Consider the following 17,303-nt stretch of genomic DNA (forward strand, 5'->3'; position numbering starts at 1 on the left):
AGTAGCTAACGCTCCCCCCTTTCATGCTGATTGGCTCCGCGGGACATCTGATGTTGTGGGAGAAGGCCTACAACTTGGTAGCCGAAAAGGATGTGCGTGGCTGTGACTATCATGAAGGGACCCACACTTCTAAATTTGCCAGCACACTGCCGTGTGTCTACTTTAAAATATTGGCAGCTACTCAGTCAGGCTGCGCATCCATCTCACTCAGCGTTACCTACACCAGATCTGGGGAACCATTAGCCCTGCATCATCACGGGCCATCAGCCATGTTTGCTGGGGCTGAAGGGAGTTGTCGTTCCGCAACATCTGCAGGGCCGAAGGTTCCCAACTCCTTGTCTATGCAGCTCTTCAGGATTTCAGGCATTCCCAGCCCTACCCTGGGATGCCAGGGACTGAACCTGGGGCCTTCTTCATGCGCTGCCAACTGAGCAAAGGCCCTTCCTGAGTTGCCTTATACCAGTTCAGACCACTGGCTCATCTAGCACAATACCGTCTGCACTGACTGGCAACAGCTCTGCAGGTTTTCAGGCAGGGAGTCTTTCTCAGCTATACCTGGAAGTTGAACCTGGGGCCTTCTCCATGGAAGGCAGATGCCCTCCCGTCTTTAAATGATTCGACAAATTCATGGAGGATAAGGCTACTCCTGGCTACTAGCCATGATGGCTATGCTCTGCCTCCATGGTCGGAGGCAGTCTCTTCTGAACACCAGCTGCTGGAAACTGCAGGAGGGGGAGAGTTGCTGTTGCACCCTGGTCCTGCCCGTGGGTTTCCGTTCAGGGTATTTGGTTGGGCACTGTGAAAAGAGGACACTGGACTAGATGAACCTTTAACCTTCATCCGGCAGGGCTCTTAGGTTCTTCTGAGCTTGGACCAGGAATAGTGACATTCAAATTCCTCACTCACCGGTTGGTTCTTTTGGCAAGTCCCCATCTCTCAGTCTAGCCTACCTCATAAGGGGGTTGTGAGGGTCAAAATGGGCTTGAAGGAAGGACAGGCTAAAAAGGTAACGACAAATAGAGGACAATGCCTTCTACTGAGTTGGACTATTCTCCCCTCATCACAAGAACAGGGAACCTGAAGCCCTTCTGGTATCATTGGGACCCTAACTCCCATCAGCCCCCGGCAGCATAGCCAGGGACAGGAATGTGGGAGAAATTCTATTTCGGTTTCTCCAATTCGCACTTTCCGAAACAACGTGAGAACGAAAACGCAGCCATCCTCCGAAATTTGGCACTTCTCCAAATGTTGCGATGCCGTTCTCCGACCGAACACGGTTTCCAAAACTGCAGGTGTTGGGAGGAAGGGTGCATAAAAAGCACGCGTTAGTGAAAATACACAAAAGTGCATTCTTTTCGGAGAAAAAAACTGCTTGCCAAAAACTTTGAAAACTGCATACAAGAATGCGTTAAGGTGGCGAGATTTGCACTGGATTACTGAAGAACTTTCATGAGGATTTTTTTTTTTTTTTTAATTGCAAATTGCTGCAGAAATGTGGAGAACAGAATTTAAGGCTGGGGAAATGAGACACTGCGAGAACTGAAATTGACAGATTCTTCCATCCCTAGCCAAGGACCATGGGCGTTGGAGTCTGTCAAACTCTGGAGGGGCTCGGGTTCCCCATTCCTGCCCCATCGGATCCACTTTGTTCCCTTTTCCAACTCCCAACTTGGTCTGCTGAATTCTGCTTCCCGGTCCCCTCTGTTTACCTTTCTGTCCCATGCTTATTCCTGCCTCATTTCCCCAGCGGTGCCCATGTAAACCCTGCTGCTTTGTTTTTTGGGGGGGTAAGAACGAGACAAACCTGTTTGCTATCAGGGTCAAGATCCTCCTGACAGAGACCAGGAGGAATGTACAAAGTGGGCAGGGGAAGGGCCGAGGGCAGCCCCTGAAGACAAAGTGCCAATGAGTTGGGCAGGAAGAGGATCTTTTGCCTCGGTGGTCCTCTCGTCACTTGCACCCAGGACTGCGAGCGAGGCTGTGTCTGGAGCCCTGAGCATCTCCCATTTTTAGCTCGAAGAACCATCTGGAGAAGACTCTGCCTATGCAAAGATGGTCTCTTTCTTTCTGCTCCTGGCTGCTGGGAGGATCATTGCCGGCATAGGTGATTATTGTTTGGTAACCTTGTGACTAGGGACGAGGGAGAAATTTGATTAAGTTCGCATTTAAAGGCAAACTTGCCAGATTTGCTCTTTCTGAAACAATGTGGAAACTGAAATGCAGCCATCCTTCAAGATGTGCACTTTTCCAAATTTTGCAGTCTCCTGCCAAGCAAGGTATACAAAAATGAATATATCCATGGAAAATTACATTAAAAATGCATTCTGTTAGGGAAAAATGCTTGTGAAAATGTGTATATTTGTCCAAACCGCATAGAAAAATATGTTTATGAGGAGAGATTCACACTAAAATGCTGAAGAATTTTCAAAAGGATTTTTTTAAAAAAAGAAGTTTCCGCATTGCTGCATAAATGTGGAGAACCGAATTTCAGATATGAAAAATGAGAGAACTGCAAATGGGCAGACTGTTTGTCCCTAAATGTGTCTATTATAGCCTCATCCCAGGAGTAGCTATGCCCATAGACTGAAAGGCTGAGTGCACACCATATATTTAAAGCTGATATTATCTCAAAGGATCCCAGGAACGGAACTGTCATTTGTTAAGGGTGCTGGGAATTGTAGTTCTGTGAGGGCTAAATTAGTTCCCAGGATTCCTTGGGGGTAATAATGTGTTTTAAATGTATGGTGTACCCTTTGCCTCTCTCCCACCCCTCAATTTTTTTTGTTACCTCCTCTGTGCTGTTTTCTGCAGTGGGAAAGATTTAGACTGTGACCTCCTTGTGGCAAGGACCCATAGAAAGCTGCCTTGTAGTTAGTTAGCCCATTGGCCCACCTGGCTCAGTATTGTTTACACTGGCCGGCAGCACCTTTCCGGGTTTCAGACAGGATTCTCTCCTACAGTCCTACCTGGAGATGCTGTTGGTGATTGGACCTGGGACCTTCTGCATGGAAAGCAGATGCTCTACCCACTTGGCTACATCCTTTCCCCTGACGTTAATCATACTCAGAGTAGATCCATGAAAATTAATGGGCATGAGTAACTGGCATCAGTTCATTTCAATGGGTCTACTGTAGGATACAAATCCCTCTCACTTTTTGCTTTGGAAAGCACCCTGTGCTTAGACGTAAGCAGTTTGCTGCAATAATCCTTCCAAGTTGAGGTGTCAAAATCCTGAAACAGTCTCGTTAGACAAGTAAACGAAAGTAAAGATCACTCGGCACACACACAAAGGCCTAGAGAAACGTATGGGAGGCGTTGAATGTGATCTCCTTTCCAATGGCCTTGTTGTAGTGAGTATACAATTTTGATTTCCCCCTTTGTTCCTTTGAGGTGATGGCTGCTGTCCTCACTGGAGACAAGTGGGAGGGCAGTGCACAATTCCAGTGTAATTTTGGGGTGGAGGGGGTTTGACTGAACAGACAGGTATTTATCATAGGCATAGTCTGACTGCAGGCCAAGAAGGCATGTGCCTCTAGGTCAGGTTCACAGTAGCCCTTTTTTTTGGGGGGGGAGGTTGCTCTGCTTTCTCCAGTAGAGTATAGCTTGGCTCATTTGCTCAAGCAGTTTCCTAAAGTCTTGATCCCAAAAAAGCCGCAGAGTTTTTGCAGGTAGAGGTAGGGAGAGAGATTCTCGCTCCAAAGCAATAAGCAGGCATCCTCAGGGCTGGCCCTATCATTTGGCAAAGTGAGCTGGTGGCTTCAAGTGGCAGATTCATGAGGGGGGTAGAGAGGCAAGGACAGCCCTCCCAAATGCCCACAACCTAGATCAGACCAGGCTCTAACAGTACTTCCTCACAGGTAAATCTAGCAAGAGGAGCATTTGTCTGCCATGCCTGCATCAACCCATAGGATGTACTGTACCTTATAGCAAATTTATTTGGCTTTTATTTTGAGTGCTTGTTGTAAGCCACTTTGGGCACAGATCACTGTGGAAAGGTGGCATATAAATAAACCCAATCAATCAGTCAATCAAATATTTTGTGCCTGGCCCCATCTGGGGTGCTGGGAGGGGGGCATACCTTTGGCCCCATGCGAAGAGGAGTGCAAGTATGAATTATGTTTCCTTGTCCTACTGATCTGAAATAAATTGTTCTTTTAAAGCCAATTGTGTGCATATGCCGCCCTGGGCTCCTTCTGGGAGGAAGGGCGGGATATAAATTTAATAATAATAGCCAAGGATACGCTGCACCTTGATTTGGGTTGTGGGCGTAGACATGGGGAAGAAGATTGATTTTGTTCACATTTAAAGTCAAACCTACGAAATGTTCGCTTCCTGAAACAGTACACAAACCAAAACGCAGCCACGCTTCACAATCTGCACAACCTCTCCATACCCACAACCCACCCCTCTTCCCCGGGGATCTCTACAAATTGTGGCTCTGTGAGGGGAATAGGGGGACTCCTAACAGCTCCCAGCATCCTTAGCAAGCTACACTTCCCAGGATTCTTTGGGGGAAGCCATCACTGTTTAAAGTGGTATGATACTGCTTTAAACGTATAGTGCAGAGTCAGTCAGCACTCAGGGATGAAGCCAGGTTTTCCTGGTAATAAGGCGCAGAGTGGTAAGCGGCGGTAACGCAGTCAAAGCTCTGCTTACGGCCGGAGTTCGATTCCAACGGAAGGAGGAAGTCGAATCTCCGGTAAAAAGAGTCAAGGTCCACTCAGCCTTCCATCCATCCGTGGTCGGTAAAATGAGTACCCGGCACATGCTGGGGGTTAAAGAAAGGCCGGGGAAGGAACTGGCAATCCCACCCCATATATACAGCCTGCCTAGTAAACGTCGCAAGACGTCACCCTAAGAGTCGGAAACGACTCGCACTACAAGTGCGGGGACAACTTTACACCTTTAAGGATTCTGCAATCTCCCCTGAAGCTCTCTGCACTAGCATGGCTAGTTGCAGCAGGAAACCCCCAGCCTCCCTTTCTCTGGATGCTGTTCCCCATACACTGCTAGAGAGAGGGAGGGTGATCCTGTAAGGGGGACTCCCATTCCAAGAGGCACGGAATGCCAAATGCCTCCGAGTGGCGTGCGCTGTTAATTTTTCTCTCCGCACTTTTTCAGTTGTTGAGCCTGGCTGCAGAGTTACTGCCCTCTGCTGGTATAACACTAACTTGCATGGCTAGTTTGGGCGGTGGCAGAGAATGACTAGCAGGTGCCTGGTAAGGATGGAAAGATCTGTCATTTATAGTTCTCTGTTTCTCCATTCTTAAATTCAGTTCTCCACATTTCCGTAGCAATAAAAAAAATCCTCCTGAAAGTTCTCTAGCAGTTTAGTGTGAATTTCTCCCACTACGGACTTTTTTGTCTGCAGTTCTGACTCGGGTGCACAGTTCTGCAAGCAGTTTCTCTGAATATAACGCATTTTTGTATGTTACTTCCAGTCGCATATTCATTATTATGTACATTTCCCGCTTTTTGCATTTTTGTAAACGTTGGTTGCAGAACTGCATTGCAAAATTCAAGTGGGTGCGAATTTCGAAGGCTGGTGTGTTTCAGTTCCCACATTGTTTTGGAAAGTGTGGATTTGATAGATTTGGCTTTAAATGCGAACAGAATCAAATTTCTCTCCCATCCCTAGTGCCAGGTTGATCTGTCCGAAGGAAAGAGAAGTTTGCCTTACACAGCTTGGGACCACAATTCCTGGTGGACCGCCTCTCCTGACACGAACCCACCCGTACACTACGTTCAAGATCAAAGGCCCTCCAGGTGCCTACTCCAAGGGAAGCTCGGAGAATGGTAACAAGGGAGAGGGCCTTCTCAGTGGTGGCTCCAATTATAGAATGATCTCCCTGACGAGGTGCGCCTGGCGCCATCACTGTTATTTTTTCGGCGCCAGGTCAAGACTTTCCTCTTCTCCCAGGCATTTTAGCATGTGTTTTAAAATTGTTTTTACATTTTTTAAATTGTGTTTTAAATTGCATTTGTTTTTAGTTACTGTAAACCGCCCAGAGAGCTTCGGCTATGGGGCGGTATACAAGTATAATAAATAAATAAATAAATATAAATTTACGTATTCCAAAAATCTTGTAGCAAAACCTCCAGTGTGGTTAGAGTGTCAGGCTAACTCACTGTGTGACCTTGGGCCAGTCACCATCTCTGAGTCTAACCTACCTCACAGGGTTGTTGTGAAGATAAAATGGAGAGGGGAAGAGCTATGGAATCGCACCTTGGGCTCTTTAGATCAAAGGTGGAATATAAAACGTAATAATGAATGAAATGAAACAAGGCGTTGTAAGAGTTGTGTGGTGAGATGGTTAGGCCAGGAAAAACCTGGGTTCAAACCCTGGTCAGCCACCAAGCTTTCAGGCCTGGTAAGCCTGGCATTTTTTTCCCTCAGCCCAGCCTACCTTTTAGGGTTGTTGTGAAGATAAAAGGGGGAGGGATGCTGCACACTGTCCTGAGCGACTCTGTGCCTTTCGCTCTTGTCTAATTCTTTCCTTAGAGAAGAGGTCCAACATCTCTGGGTGGAATAATCGAGGGCTCCCACATATTTTCAAGCAGAGTCAACATTGCAAAGACACTGCTCATTTTGCATTATCTCCCTATCCTTCCACCCCCATCCCGATCCAGCTACATGGCAGTGGGGCAGGGGAATCCCCTCTGGGTTTTATTTGGGGGTTTAGTCCCAAATAAGTTCAGCACCTTGGAGAGCTCATTGAAAGTTTGGACTGAAACCCGGCAAGGATTCTACTGCCCCACTGACATGGAGTCACCAGCCATCGTTGCACCATTGCATTGCACACTGTTACCAGTGCCTGCACTCGTGCATAGCCACCTGGGACTGGGAACCCACTGGGTCTCTCTGTGTATTTTCAGAGGTGATCCCCTACACTCCTCGTGTCTCCGACCAAAGCATAGAAGGCAAGATCACTGGCAGCACCTTTGTCCTGGAGCCACCAAGCTGTATTTTCGACCCCTTTGTGAACGCCTCTGACAACATCTGGCTGGTGGTTACATACGTCAATGGTGAGTCTAATGTCAACACCTCCCCAGTGCCCCCCAGATTGCCTTTTCCGCATATTTAAAGAGCCTTCCAGATAGCTGATGGAAAGCTGGGCAAAGGTGGTGATGGGGAATTTCACTTTAAATTCTCGTTAATCCAACATTGGTCACAAGTTTTAATTTTCCATTTCCTTATTTTAATTTTTAACATCTTTCCTAATCTAGGACGCTGCAGCTTTCAGATCAGTGGAGACTGGTGACTCTGATATCAGTGGAGCAGTGAATCTGCCCCAGGTTTTAGTCCGAACTTTCAAGGAGCTGTCCAAAGTGCTGAACCTCTATGGGGACTGGGTTTCAGCACCTTCGACAGCTCATTGAAAGTTTAGACTAAAAACCTGAAACGGATTCACTGCCCCACTGACATCTTAGCCACCAGTCTTCACTGTCTCAGATATTTTAGTAAGGTAGGGGTGTAGAACAGTAGACATGGCAGTCTGACATTTAATGTGACAGCCTTAACACCAGGGGTACAAGCTTTCATGGGTAGATTAATCAACCTAAGACTTCAGTTGATTAACCGGCAAGGAATTAATTTTAACAGGTAAAGCTTCTTTTGCTTCTACTGTAATACTGAGGCTAAAAATAGAATATAATTAAGGCTGCAATCCTTTGTGTGTTTACCTAGGAGTAAGCTCCACTGAACATATTGGGACTTACTTCTGAGTGAACATCCCTAGGGCTGCATTGTCTCCTCTAACAATGAGAGGCAGCCTTGGTTTATTAAATTATTAAAATGCATGCAATTCTCAATATTCCAGATCTTTATTGAAATTCTGGTAATAGGCGTATTTTTGGAATTGGATCATTAAAGTGCTGATTCAGTTTGCCAGATTTCCGGATGGCCAATTTCTGTGGTGTTGCTTTCAGGGACTAGTACGATTCTAGCCTGACGTTCGGGAGAAATCTGCCCCTGTAAAGCAAGTGAAACGAAAGAAAAGGTTTTAAAAGGGAGGAAAGGCAGGACAGGAGATCTGGGCGCAGTGCAGAAGACCCCAGGGTCAGGCACCCTCTGCCACCCCCTAACAAACACCCCTTTGGAAACCAGGTTGTTGACTTTATCTGACCCAGCAGGGCTTTTCTTAATGTTATCGGTCAGATCAGCTGTTAAAATTATATCCTTTCCAGAAATATTCCTTCCCTAGCTCAATGTTTCCTTCCCCACTCCCTGCAATCCCCCCAGTTTTAAGCCTGTTGTCTACCATCCCCCCATAACCTTCTAAAAACAGTAATTAAGGGTCCATCACTAAAGGAGTGGGGAAGGCCCAGAGCTCAGTAGTAGAGCACCTGTCTTGCATGCAGAAGGTCCCAAGTTCAATCCTCAATGGCATCTCCAGGTAAGGCTGGGAGAGATCCCTGCCTGAAGCCTTGGACAGCTGCTGCCAGTCAGTGTAGACAATACTGAGCCAGATGGACCAATGCCGTAAGGTAGGTTCCTGTGCTTCTAATTCCTCCCGCCTTTCATCCACCCCACAGCCACAGCCAAATTCAAGAACCCAGTGACTCCTCAGCAGATCCCGCCGTATGAAGCATTATACACCACGTATGGCTACATGACCATGAAATCCACCATCTCCCAGTACCCCTGCAGAAAAGGCAAGGCAAACGTCCTCCGGGTTGGGAACGAATCGTCTTGCAAGAACGATGACAGCCGGACCAGCTGCAATGGTCCCCTACCTTCTCATGGTCCTTTCAGGTAAAAAAGGGTGGAGGCGCCTTATGGGACAACTTCATAGCAGAGCAAAAGAGCTTCATTTGCACGGGAAGGTCAAGCGCAAAGAAGCTTCATTTGCACGGGAAGGTCAAGCGCAAAGAAGCTTCATTTGCACGGGAAGATGAAGCGGCTGGAGCGAGGGTCTTGGCCAGTCCAGAGGCTTTCACTGGTATCCAACTCAAAGGAGACCCCCTGAAATGAATGGACCTATGTTAGTCATGTCTATTAATTTCTTGAGGTCTACTCTGAGTAGGACCAATGTGGAATACAGCTAAGGATGGAAAGATTCTCCATTTCCCCATTTTTCCAGTCTTAAATTCAGATCTACCCATTTCTGCAGCGATGGGGGGGGGGGTTTGAAAACAAATCTTCATGAAAATTCTTCAGCATTTTAGTGCACATTTCTCCTACTAAACCTTTTCTTTTTATGCAGTTTTATGAAGCCACACATTTTTTCCAGGCAATTTCTCCAAATTTGGACACATAATGAGAAGACGTGATTCACTAGGGAAGACAAGAACTAGAAAAGGTCCTCAAATGCAAAGATGCATCACTGAACAGCAAAGTCAGGATCATTCAGACCATGGCATTCCCGATCTCTACGGATGGATGTGAAAGTTGGACAGTGAAAAAAGCGGATAAGAGAAAGAGAAAAATCAGCTCATTTGAAATGTGTTGGAGGAGAGCTTTGCGCATACCATGGACTGAGAAAAAGACAAATAATTGGGTGTCAGAGCAAATTAAACCAGAACTATCACTAGAAGCTAAAATTAGAAACTGAGGTTATCATACTTTGGACCTGATTCACTAGAAAAGACAATAATGTTGGGAAAAAGAGAAGGGAGTAGAAAAAGAGGAAGGCCAAACAAGAGTTGGACTGATTCCATAAAGGAAGCCACAGACCTGAACTTACAAGATCTGAACAGGGTGGTTCACGACAGATGCTCTTGGAGGTCGCTGATTCATGGGGTCGCCATAAGTCGTAATCGAAATCGTAATCGAAGGCATACAACAAATAATGTATTTCTGTATTCATTCCCATGTGTTTCATTCCCATGCACACCTAAGATACACCTTTTTCTAAACATTGCTTGGTTAGAGAACCGCATCACAAAATTCAGAGAAGTGCAAATTTTGAAGGATGGCTTGGTTTCAGTTCTCATATTATTTCAGAAAGAGCGAATTTGATAAAGCCACGTGGCGTTCCATTCTGTGGCCTGAAGAAACTTCTGGGGAAGGATCTGCTGGGTTGTGAGGCCAGCAGAACGCCCTCAGAAACTCCTGTGAGGGTTTACAAAAAAATCTCAGTACAACTCAGGCCAGGCTGGCTCACAGTTTTAGGGGGACCCCTGTGCTAAACTATTGAAAATCAGAAATGTTTGCTGAACTGCTAGAAATCACCCAGAGATTTACTAGTAGACTTTCATCTGTCCACCTCTGGGGATATGGCTTCCAGACATGTTTGAAGGCTCCTTACATCTCTCTTAGAAATGAAGCAATCATGCCAGTCCTAGCTAAGGCACCAACAGTTTCTGACACCTCAAGACAATCCCTCTTGACAGATCCCTCAATCCCTAAATCCCTCAACATCCAGAGGAGGGCAGATTCCTTCAGTCAGAATGTTCACGTTGCCATCCACGTGAGCTAACATTTCTGAGGGACTAGAATGAGGCCTCAGGTGAAGCAAATCATGGGTGCAGCTGTTTAAGGTGTAAGCCTCCGTCTCCTAGACTAAATAACCGCGCGGGCCTGAAAGATACAGAAGAGGTATCTGTACAGTGATCAGGAGGGACTCAGTAAGTCATAGTCTCCCTTATTCTGCCTGCAGCAGAGAAAATTAGGTTGACAATTAGGTGAGGAGACGGAAGCGTCTTGGGATGGTGACATTTCTGCAATAATTTGCGACAATTCTCGTGGGAGTTCTTCAGCTTTTTAGCGCATGTTTCTCCTGCTAAGGCCATTTTTTGGAGGCCGTTTTAACTAACGTACAAATTTTTGCAAGTAATTTCTCCCAATGCCTTTTTGTGCATTGTTTTCACGAATATCGTCGTTTTCATGAGCACTTTCCCCTAATAGGTGCATCTTTGCAAACGTCCTTTGGTTGGAGAGCTGCATTGCAAAATTTGGGAAAGTGTGAATTTTGAAAGATGGCTGTGTTTCCCTTCTAAGCTTGTTTTGAAAAGTGAGAATTTGATAGATTTGGCTTTAAATGAATTTCCCTCCCCCCATATGCCAGTAATTAAGGGGGAGAACACTGGTCTGTACTATAATAAAGTACCTAATTAGAACCTCAACAACAAACCGAAAGACATCTCTCCTTCGAAGTCTGCAATTCTCCAAATACTCTGATGCAGTTCCCTAGCTACAAAAATGTGTATTTTGGAGCGGGGGAGCATGCGTAAAAATGCATACCTTAGTGGAAAGAATATATAAAACATGCAACAGGGAAAATTGCTTGCAAAAAGTTGCATGAATATGAATATAAATATGAATATAAATATGAATATAAGGTGAAAGGTGCACTGAAAAATGCTGAGCAATGTTCATGGGGACTTCTTAAAAAAAAAATTGCCAACGGATATGGAAATGCGGATGGCTGAGCTTAAGACCGGGAGAAAATGAGAGGCGGAAATGGACAGATGCATCCATCATAAGAAGAGCCAGCTGGATTGTGTCAATGGCCAGTATCCTGTCCCAACCAGATGCCCATCATGATAAGCCCACAAGCAGGACCTGAGCGCAAGCGCACTCTCCCCTTCTGCGGCTTCCAGCGACTGGTCTTCAGAAGCATCCTGCTTCTGGCTGTGGAGACAGAGAACAGCCATCAGGGCTAGTAGCCATTGATAGCCTTATCATCCATGTACCAAGTTGGTGGCCATCACTGCCTCCGGTGGGAGCGAGTTCCATAGTTTAACTATATGCTGTGTGTAGAAGTAATTTCCCTACCTGTTGGCACATCTAGATCCAGCCAAGGGTTAGTTACGACGATGGCATTGGAGGTGAGAAAGAAATCACTATCTTGACCCCCCCCAACCCCTGTCTTTCCATTAAACTTCTTTTCAGAGTGAAATTCCTCGCCATGAATTCCAATGGTTCCAAAGCTGAAACAAGGTGGTCTGCTCCGATCACACTGACCAAAGGTACGTTATAAAAAGGAAACGAGGCTCATTGATGAAGAGATCTGGGCTGGCTCATGGCAGTTTGCTTCCTGAGGCAAAGGTCAACATGCCGCCCCCTGTCCCATAGATCAAAGCTAGCTGGAATGGCAGTTGAATCTCAGATAAACATGGTGGCCAGCAGAGTCCTCAACTGCACCTGCCACTGTCCTAGTATTTTCCACCTCACTCTGCTTAATGGTAGGGCCGGCCCAATCAACGTATGTCAACGTCCATACTTTATTGAGAAGTAAAAAGTATGATGTGATCCCCTCGGCAGGAGATACATATTTTTGGATCAGTAAATCTTCCGCCAGATCCCAGGGGGAAACTCATAATATTCTAAGTCACTCTTCTGCTACCTTGGGTCCCCAGATGTTGTGGGACTACAACTCCCATCATCCTTGGCTTGGGGTTGATGGGCGTTGGGGTCCCCAGATGTTTTCAGACTACAAGTGGAAGAACAGTGGTGAGTCAATCCGGAAGAAGATGGGACAGATGCCTCTTTTTGTTATCGGTTCCAGTTCAAGCATGGAAGACGGTGGATACTTGGCCAGGACGTCGCAGCGGGGACATGATAGTCATTACCGTCATTCTCTCTGCCCTCTGTGGGGTCGTCACCATCGGTTTCCTTAGCACCGTCTGCTATGAATGGTAAAAGTCGCTGCCTAATATCCCAGAGTTTCAAGGAGCTCTTTGAGCTCAAAGGTGTAGTGGAGGGGGAACCATGAGAGAACGCATGCCTTCATTTCAGAGCAGGAGTGATGCTATTTGCTGCCATACCATGGTGACTGACGGGCCCTTCTTCCTCCTGTCAAAGTAAATGAGGTGATAATGAGGGTTTCGAATGAGTTAACACAGAGGGTGTTGGAGGATGAGGAAAATCATCAAGCCAGAGAGGCTGGGTACTTCTTTCCTTTTCTTTGACGGGGTTCCTTCCTCGTCCTGGCAGTTCAAACGGTAGCCCTTCTTTGCAAGACAGATTGCATTTTCTCATGAAAAGCTGGCGGTTCCATTTCTGGTGGCTGAAGACCTTTTGTTAAATATGCTTTTGCAAGTTGAACCTAAGAACATAAGAAGAGCCTGCTGGATCAGGCCAGTGGCCCATCTAGTCCAGCATCCTGTTCTCACAGTGGCCAACCAGGTGCCTGGGGGAAGCCTGCAAGCAGGACCCGAATGCAAGAACACTCTCCCCTCCTGAGGCTTCCAGCAACTGGTTTTCAGAAGCATGCTGCCTCTGACTAGGGTGGCAGAGCACAGCCATCATGGCTAGTAGCCATTGATAGCCCTGTCCTCCATGAATTTGTCTAATCTTCTTTTAAAGCCATCCAAGCTGGTGGCCATTACTGCATCTTGTGGGAGCAAATTCCATAGTTTAACTATGCGCTGAGTAAAGAAGTACTTCCTTTTGTCTGTCCTGAATCTTCCAACATTCAGCTTCTTTGAATGTCCACGAGTTCTAGTATTATGAGAGAGGGAGAAGAACTTTTCTCTATCCACTTTCTCAATGCCATGTATAATTTTATACACTTCTATCATGTCTCCTCTGACCCGCCTTTTCTCTAAACTAAAAAGCCCCAAATGCTGCAACCTTTCCTCATAAGGGAGTCGCTCCATCCCCTTGATCATTCTGGTTGCCCTCTTCTGAACCTTTTCCAACTCTAGAATATCCTTTTTGAGATGAGGCGACCAGAACTGTACACAGTATTCCAATTGCGGCCGCACCATAGATTTATACAACGGCATTATGATATCGGCTGTTTTATTTTCAATACCTTTCCTAATTATCGCTAGCATGGAATTTGCCTTTTTCACAGCTGCCGCACACTGGGTCGACATTTTCATCGTGCTGTCCACTACAATCCCGAGGTCTCTCTCCTGGTCGGTCACCGCCAGTTCAGACCCCATGAGCGTATATGTGAAATTCAGATTTTTTGCTCCAATATGCATAATTTTACACTTGTTTATATTGAATTGCATTTGCCATTTTTCCGCCCATTCACTCAGTTTGGAGAGGTCTTTTTGGAGCTCTTCACAATCCCTTTTTGTTTTAACAACCCTGAACAATTTAGTGTCGTCAGCAAACTTGGCCACTTCACTGCTCACTCCTAATTCTAGGTCATTAATGAACAAGTTGAAAAGTACAGGTCCCAATACCAATCCTTGAGGGACTCCACTTTCTACAGCCCTCCATTGGGAGAACTGTCCGTTTATTCCTACTCTCTGCTTTCTGCTTCTTAACCAATTCCTTATCCACAAGAGGACCTCTCCTCTTATTCCATGACTGCTAAGCTTCCTCAGAACCCTTTGGTGAAGTACCTTGTCAAACGCTTTTTGAAAGTCTAAGTACACTATGTCCACTGGATCACCTCTATCTATATGCTTGTTGACACTCTCAAAGAATTCTAATAGGTTACTGAGACAGGACTTTCCCTTGCAGAAGCCATGCTGGCTCTGCTTCAGCAAGGCTTGTTCTTCTATGTGCTTAGTTAATCTAGCTTTAATAATACTTTCTACCAGTTTTCCAGGGACAGAAGTTAAGCTAACTGGCCTGTAATTTCCGGGATCCCCTCTGGATCCCTTTTTGAAGATTGGCGTTACATTTGCCACTTTCCAGTCCTCAGGCACAGAGGAGGACTCAAGGGACAAGTTACATATTTTAGTTAGCAGATCAGCAATTTCACCTTTGAGTTCTTTGAGAACTCTCGGGTGGATGCCATCCGGGCCCGGTGATTTGTCAGTTTTTATATTGTCCATTAAGCTTAGAACTTCCTCTCTCGTTACCACTATTTGTCTCAGTTCCTCAGAATCCCTTCCTGCAAATGTTAGTTCAGGTTCAGGGATCTGCCCTATATCTTCCACTGTGAAGACAGATGCAAAGAATTCATTGAGCTTCTCTGCAATCTCCTTATCGTTCTTTAGTACACCTTTGACTCCCTTATCATCCTATTTGCATTTTTTAAATTCTTTGTAGGTGAACCGCTTAAGGATTTTTCTTTATATTAAGCAGGAATGTTTTTTTAAAAAAACTAACTAAATAAAATAAATAAACCTATGCAGTTATACATTAGGACCACTGAGTTCAGTAGAGCTTAATCCCAGGGATCTAGGCATAGGATTGCAACTGTGCCACAGACAATAGTACAACTTGTTATTTTGTCTTTGGTCTAGCTAGGAAAATTATTGTGGGGAACCTCTGGCTTCCAAACCAATCATAGCCCCCTGCGGGTCTAATTTCCCCAAACCATGCCCACCAACTAACATCACTAGTGACGTCAACTGATGGGCATGGAGGACAAGATTTAATCCTGCCATAGCTGCACAATCCTGCTTTCAGCAGGAACAAGATCTCACAGCCAAGGCAGCAGGATTTAATCCCTGATCACCAGCTGAGCATAAGGACCTGTGCAAAAGCACCCTTTCAAGCAGCTCGCATGCACAAACTGCTTCAAAGAAGCTTCTGCAAAGTCTTTAAGACAGCCCCTGCGCTCCCATTTGCTCACACGGGGCAGTGGGGATTGTCTCAAAGCCTTTTCCAGGTCTCCCTGTGCTTCCCTTTAATTCTCTGAAATTGGGGACTTAAAGGGGGAGAGACTTGGAAGAGGCTTGATCTCAGAGACTTCAGGGAAGCACAAGTGTTTTTGACAGGTGGGCGTAAAGAACAATAATGGCCTTAATGCTTAGTTCTCTCTCTCTTTTGGCAGCTTCAAGCTTTGGCGGCAGGGCCCACCAGAAGAGAACCAAGAGGAGCCACCGCGCCAGGAGCCCTTCCAAGCCAGTCGCTATGACACGCACCACATCCCCCCTGCCCCACCTGTGCCACCTCCTCCTCCTGCCATGGACATGCCCAGTCCTCAACTCATCTCCACCTCTTCCTAGAGCCATGGGTGCACTTTCTTGGCAAGTCCGGTCCAAGTCTGATTTCATCCAGACCAGACAGCCACTGGTGGCTGGCGTCTCCCTATCAGTGGGGCAGTGGAATTTAGGTTTCAGCAGCTTGGCCAGCTCCTTGAAAGCTCAGACTAAAACCTGGAGTGGATTCCACTGCCCCACTGACCTGGAGCTGCCAGCCACCACTGGGGCACCCACCTTTATGCTAGCAGCTCCACTCAACAATCACTGCTTGATCCCCGCAATACAAAGAAATACTTCTTCTCATGGTACTCTTCCACTCAGTGCCAGCCTCTTCTTCACTCACTTCCTTGAATGTCACATTACTAAAATGACTGTGATTGTTTCCCTTTAAAACAACAACAACCTACAATGACGTTATAATGCCGCCTCCATCAATCAGGTGCCCTCCAGATGTTTTGGACTACCACTCCCATCATCCCCAGAACCAGCAAGCGCTGGCTCTTGGGCTGATGGGAGTCGTAGTGCAGAATAGATTCAGGCGGGCAGAGGCTGTTCTAACGATTTCGCAAGGGATTGATTCTGCTGACGGAATGGCTGCAACACAAACGTACCCAGCAACATGAATATGTAGAAAGGACACGGGCATGTTGAGTCCATGTGGACTCAGGTCCATGCATGCGCGCACACCGGAGTCAGAGATATACCTCCCCCTCTTCAAATACTTAACATCTGAAGGGAGACTTTACTTGCCTGGTGCTTATATGTGCTGGATCGCTGGACAGGCACTGAATGCCATATATAATTCCCTGTGCACTGCAGCCACTCACTTCCCTGATTGCATGCTGTTGTTTGCCTAAAAGATTTTCAAACTGTGGACTGCTCTCTTTATCCTAATCTCAGGGAGCCCTGTTCAACATTTATGGTGCTTTATTAATAAAAAGAACATTAATTACATCGTATTCCTTCTTTCAGGGTGATCTCTGCTCAGTTTGCCGTGAACCAACAGATTGCTTACGCTTGTTTCCTATACGTTGAGCCGACATTTGGATTATACACAATCCAGGTTGGCTAACTCTGCCTTTTCCTGGTTGCTACCCAGGGTCAGGTGGTGAGTCCGACGTGCCCCAGCATTTCTTAGTGTGCCTTTCCTTTCCCAAGAGGAGAGCCTGTCAGACAGTGGCAGGTAGGGTTGCCAGGTCAGAAGCATCCCAAACCCTGGGATTTCAGGGGCAGGCCTTAGTGATGTCACAGGGTAGGCCCTAGTGATGTCACAGGGATGGGCCTGAGTGATGTAATTAAGCATGATACATTAAGCATCAATCACAGTTGCTTGGAGCATACAATTCAAACAAAAACATTTCTCTGATTGGAAGTTAAGAAATCTTCACTAAAAGATGGAGCCTGAGTGGGAAACATTTAATCTAGCCTACTTGCTTCCGGCCAGTTACCCGAATACCATTGTAGAAAGAAAGGAGCCTAGTGTTGTGGAGGCATTAGATGGGAGCACTCAGGAGTAAAGA

General features: G+C 46.2%; 1 protein-coding gene across 1 annotated transcript; it reads left to right on the forward strand.

The window, feature by feature from the left end:
* The first annotated feature begins 1,253 nt into the window (after positions 1-1,253).
* Positions 1,254-16,700, forward strand: LOC133374482 (uroplakin-3b-like). The gene is made up of 8 exons (XM_061605506.1): positions 1,254-1,324; positions 1,901-2,104; positions 5,639-5,766; positions 6,877-7,026; positions 8,536-8,755; positions 11,837-11,913; positions 12,453-12,582; positions 15,633-16,700. The coding sequence occupies exons 1-8, from the start codon at positions 1,254-1,256 to the stop codon at positions 15,805-15,807; spliced, it is 1,155 nt and encodes a 384-aa protein (XP_061461490.1). The 3' UTR covers positions 15,808-16,700.
* Positions 16,701-17,303: the final 603 nt, after the last annotated feature.

The sequence above is a fragment of the Rhineura floridana genome, chromosome 21 (genome assembly GCF_030035675.1).
Source record: "Rhineura floridana isolate rRhiFlo1 chromosome 21, rRhiFlo1.hap2, whole genome shotgun sequence".
NCBI lineage: Eukaryota > Metazoa > Chordata > Lepidosauria > Squamata > Rhineuridae > Rhineura > Rhineura floridana.

What these genes read in the sequence shown, in the direction of transcription:
- LOC133374482 (XM_061605506.1), top strand. Translation starts at nt 1,254, where the DNA reads ATGCCGTTCTCCGACCGAACACGGTTTCCAAAACTGCAGGTGTTGGGA. An exon ending in CCTTCTCATGGTCCTTTCAG is followed by an intron (nt 8,756 to 11,836) that starts GTAAAAAAGGGT and finishes ACTTCTTTTCAG; the next exon opens with AGTGAAATTCCTCGCCATGA. An exon ending in TCCGATCACACTGACCAAAG is followed by an intron (nt 11,914 to 12,452) that starts GTACGTTATAAA and finishes TATCGGTTCCAG; the next exon opens with TTCAAGCATGGAAGACGGTG.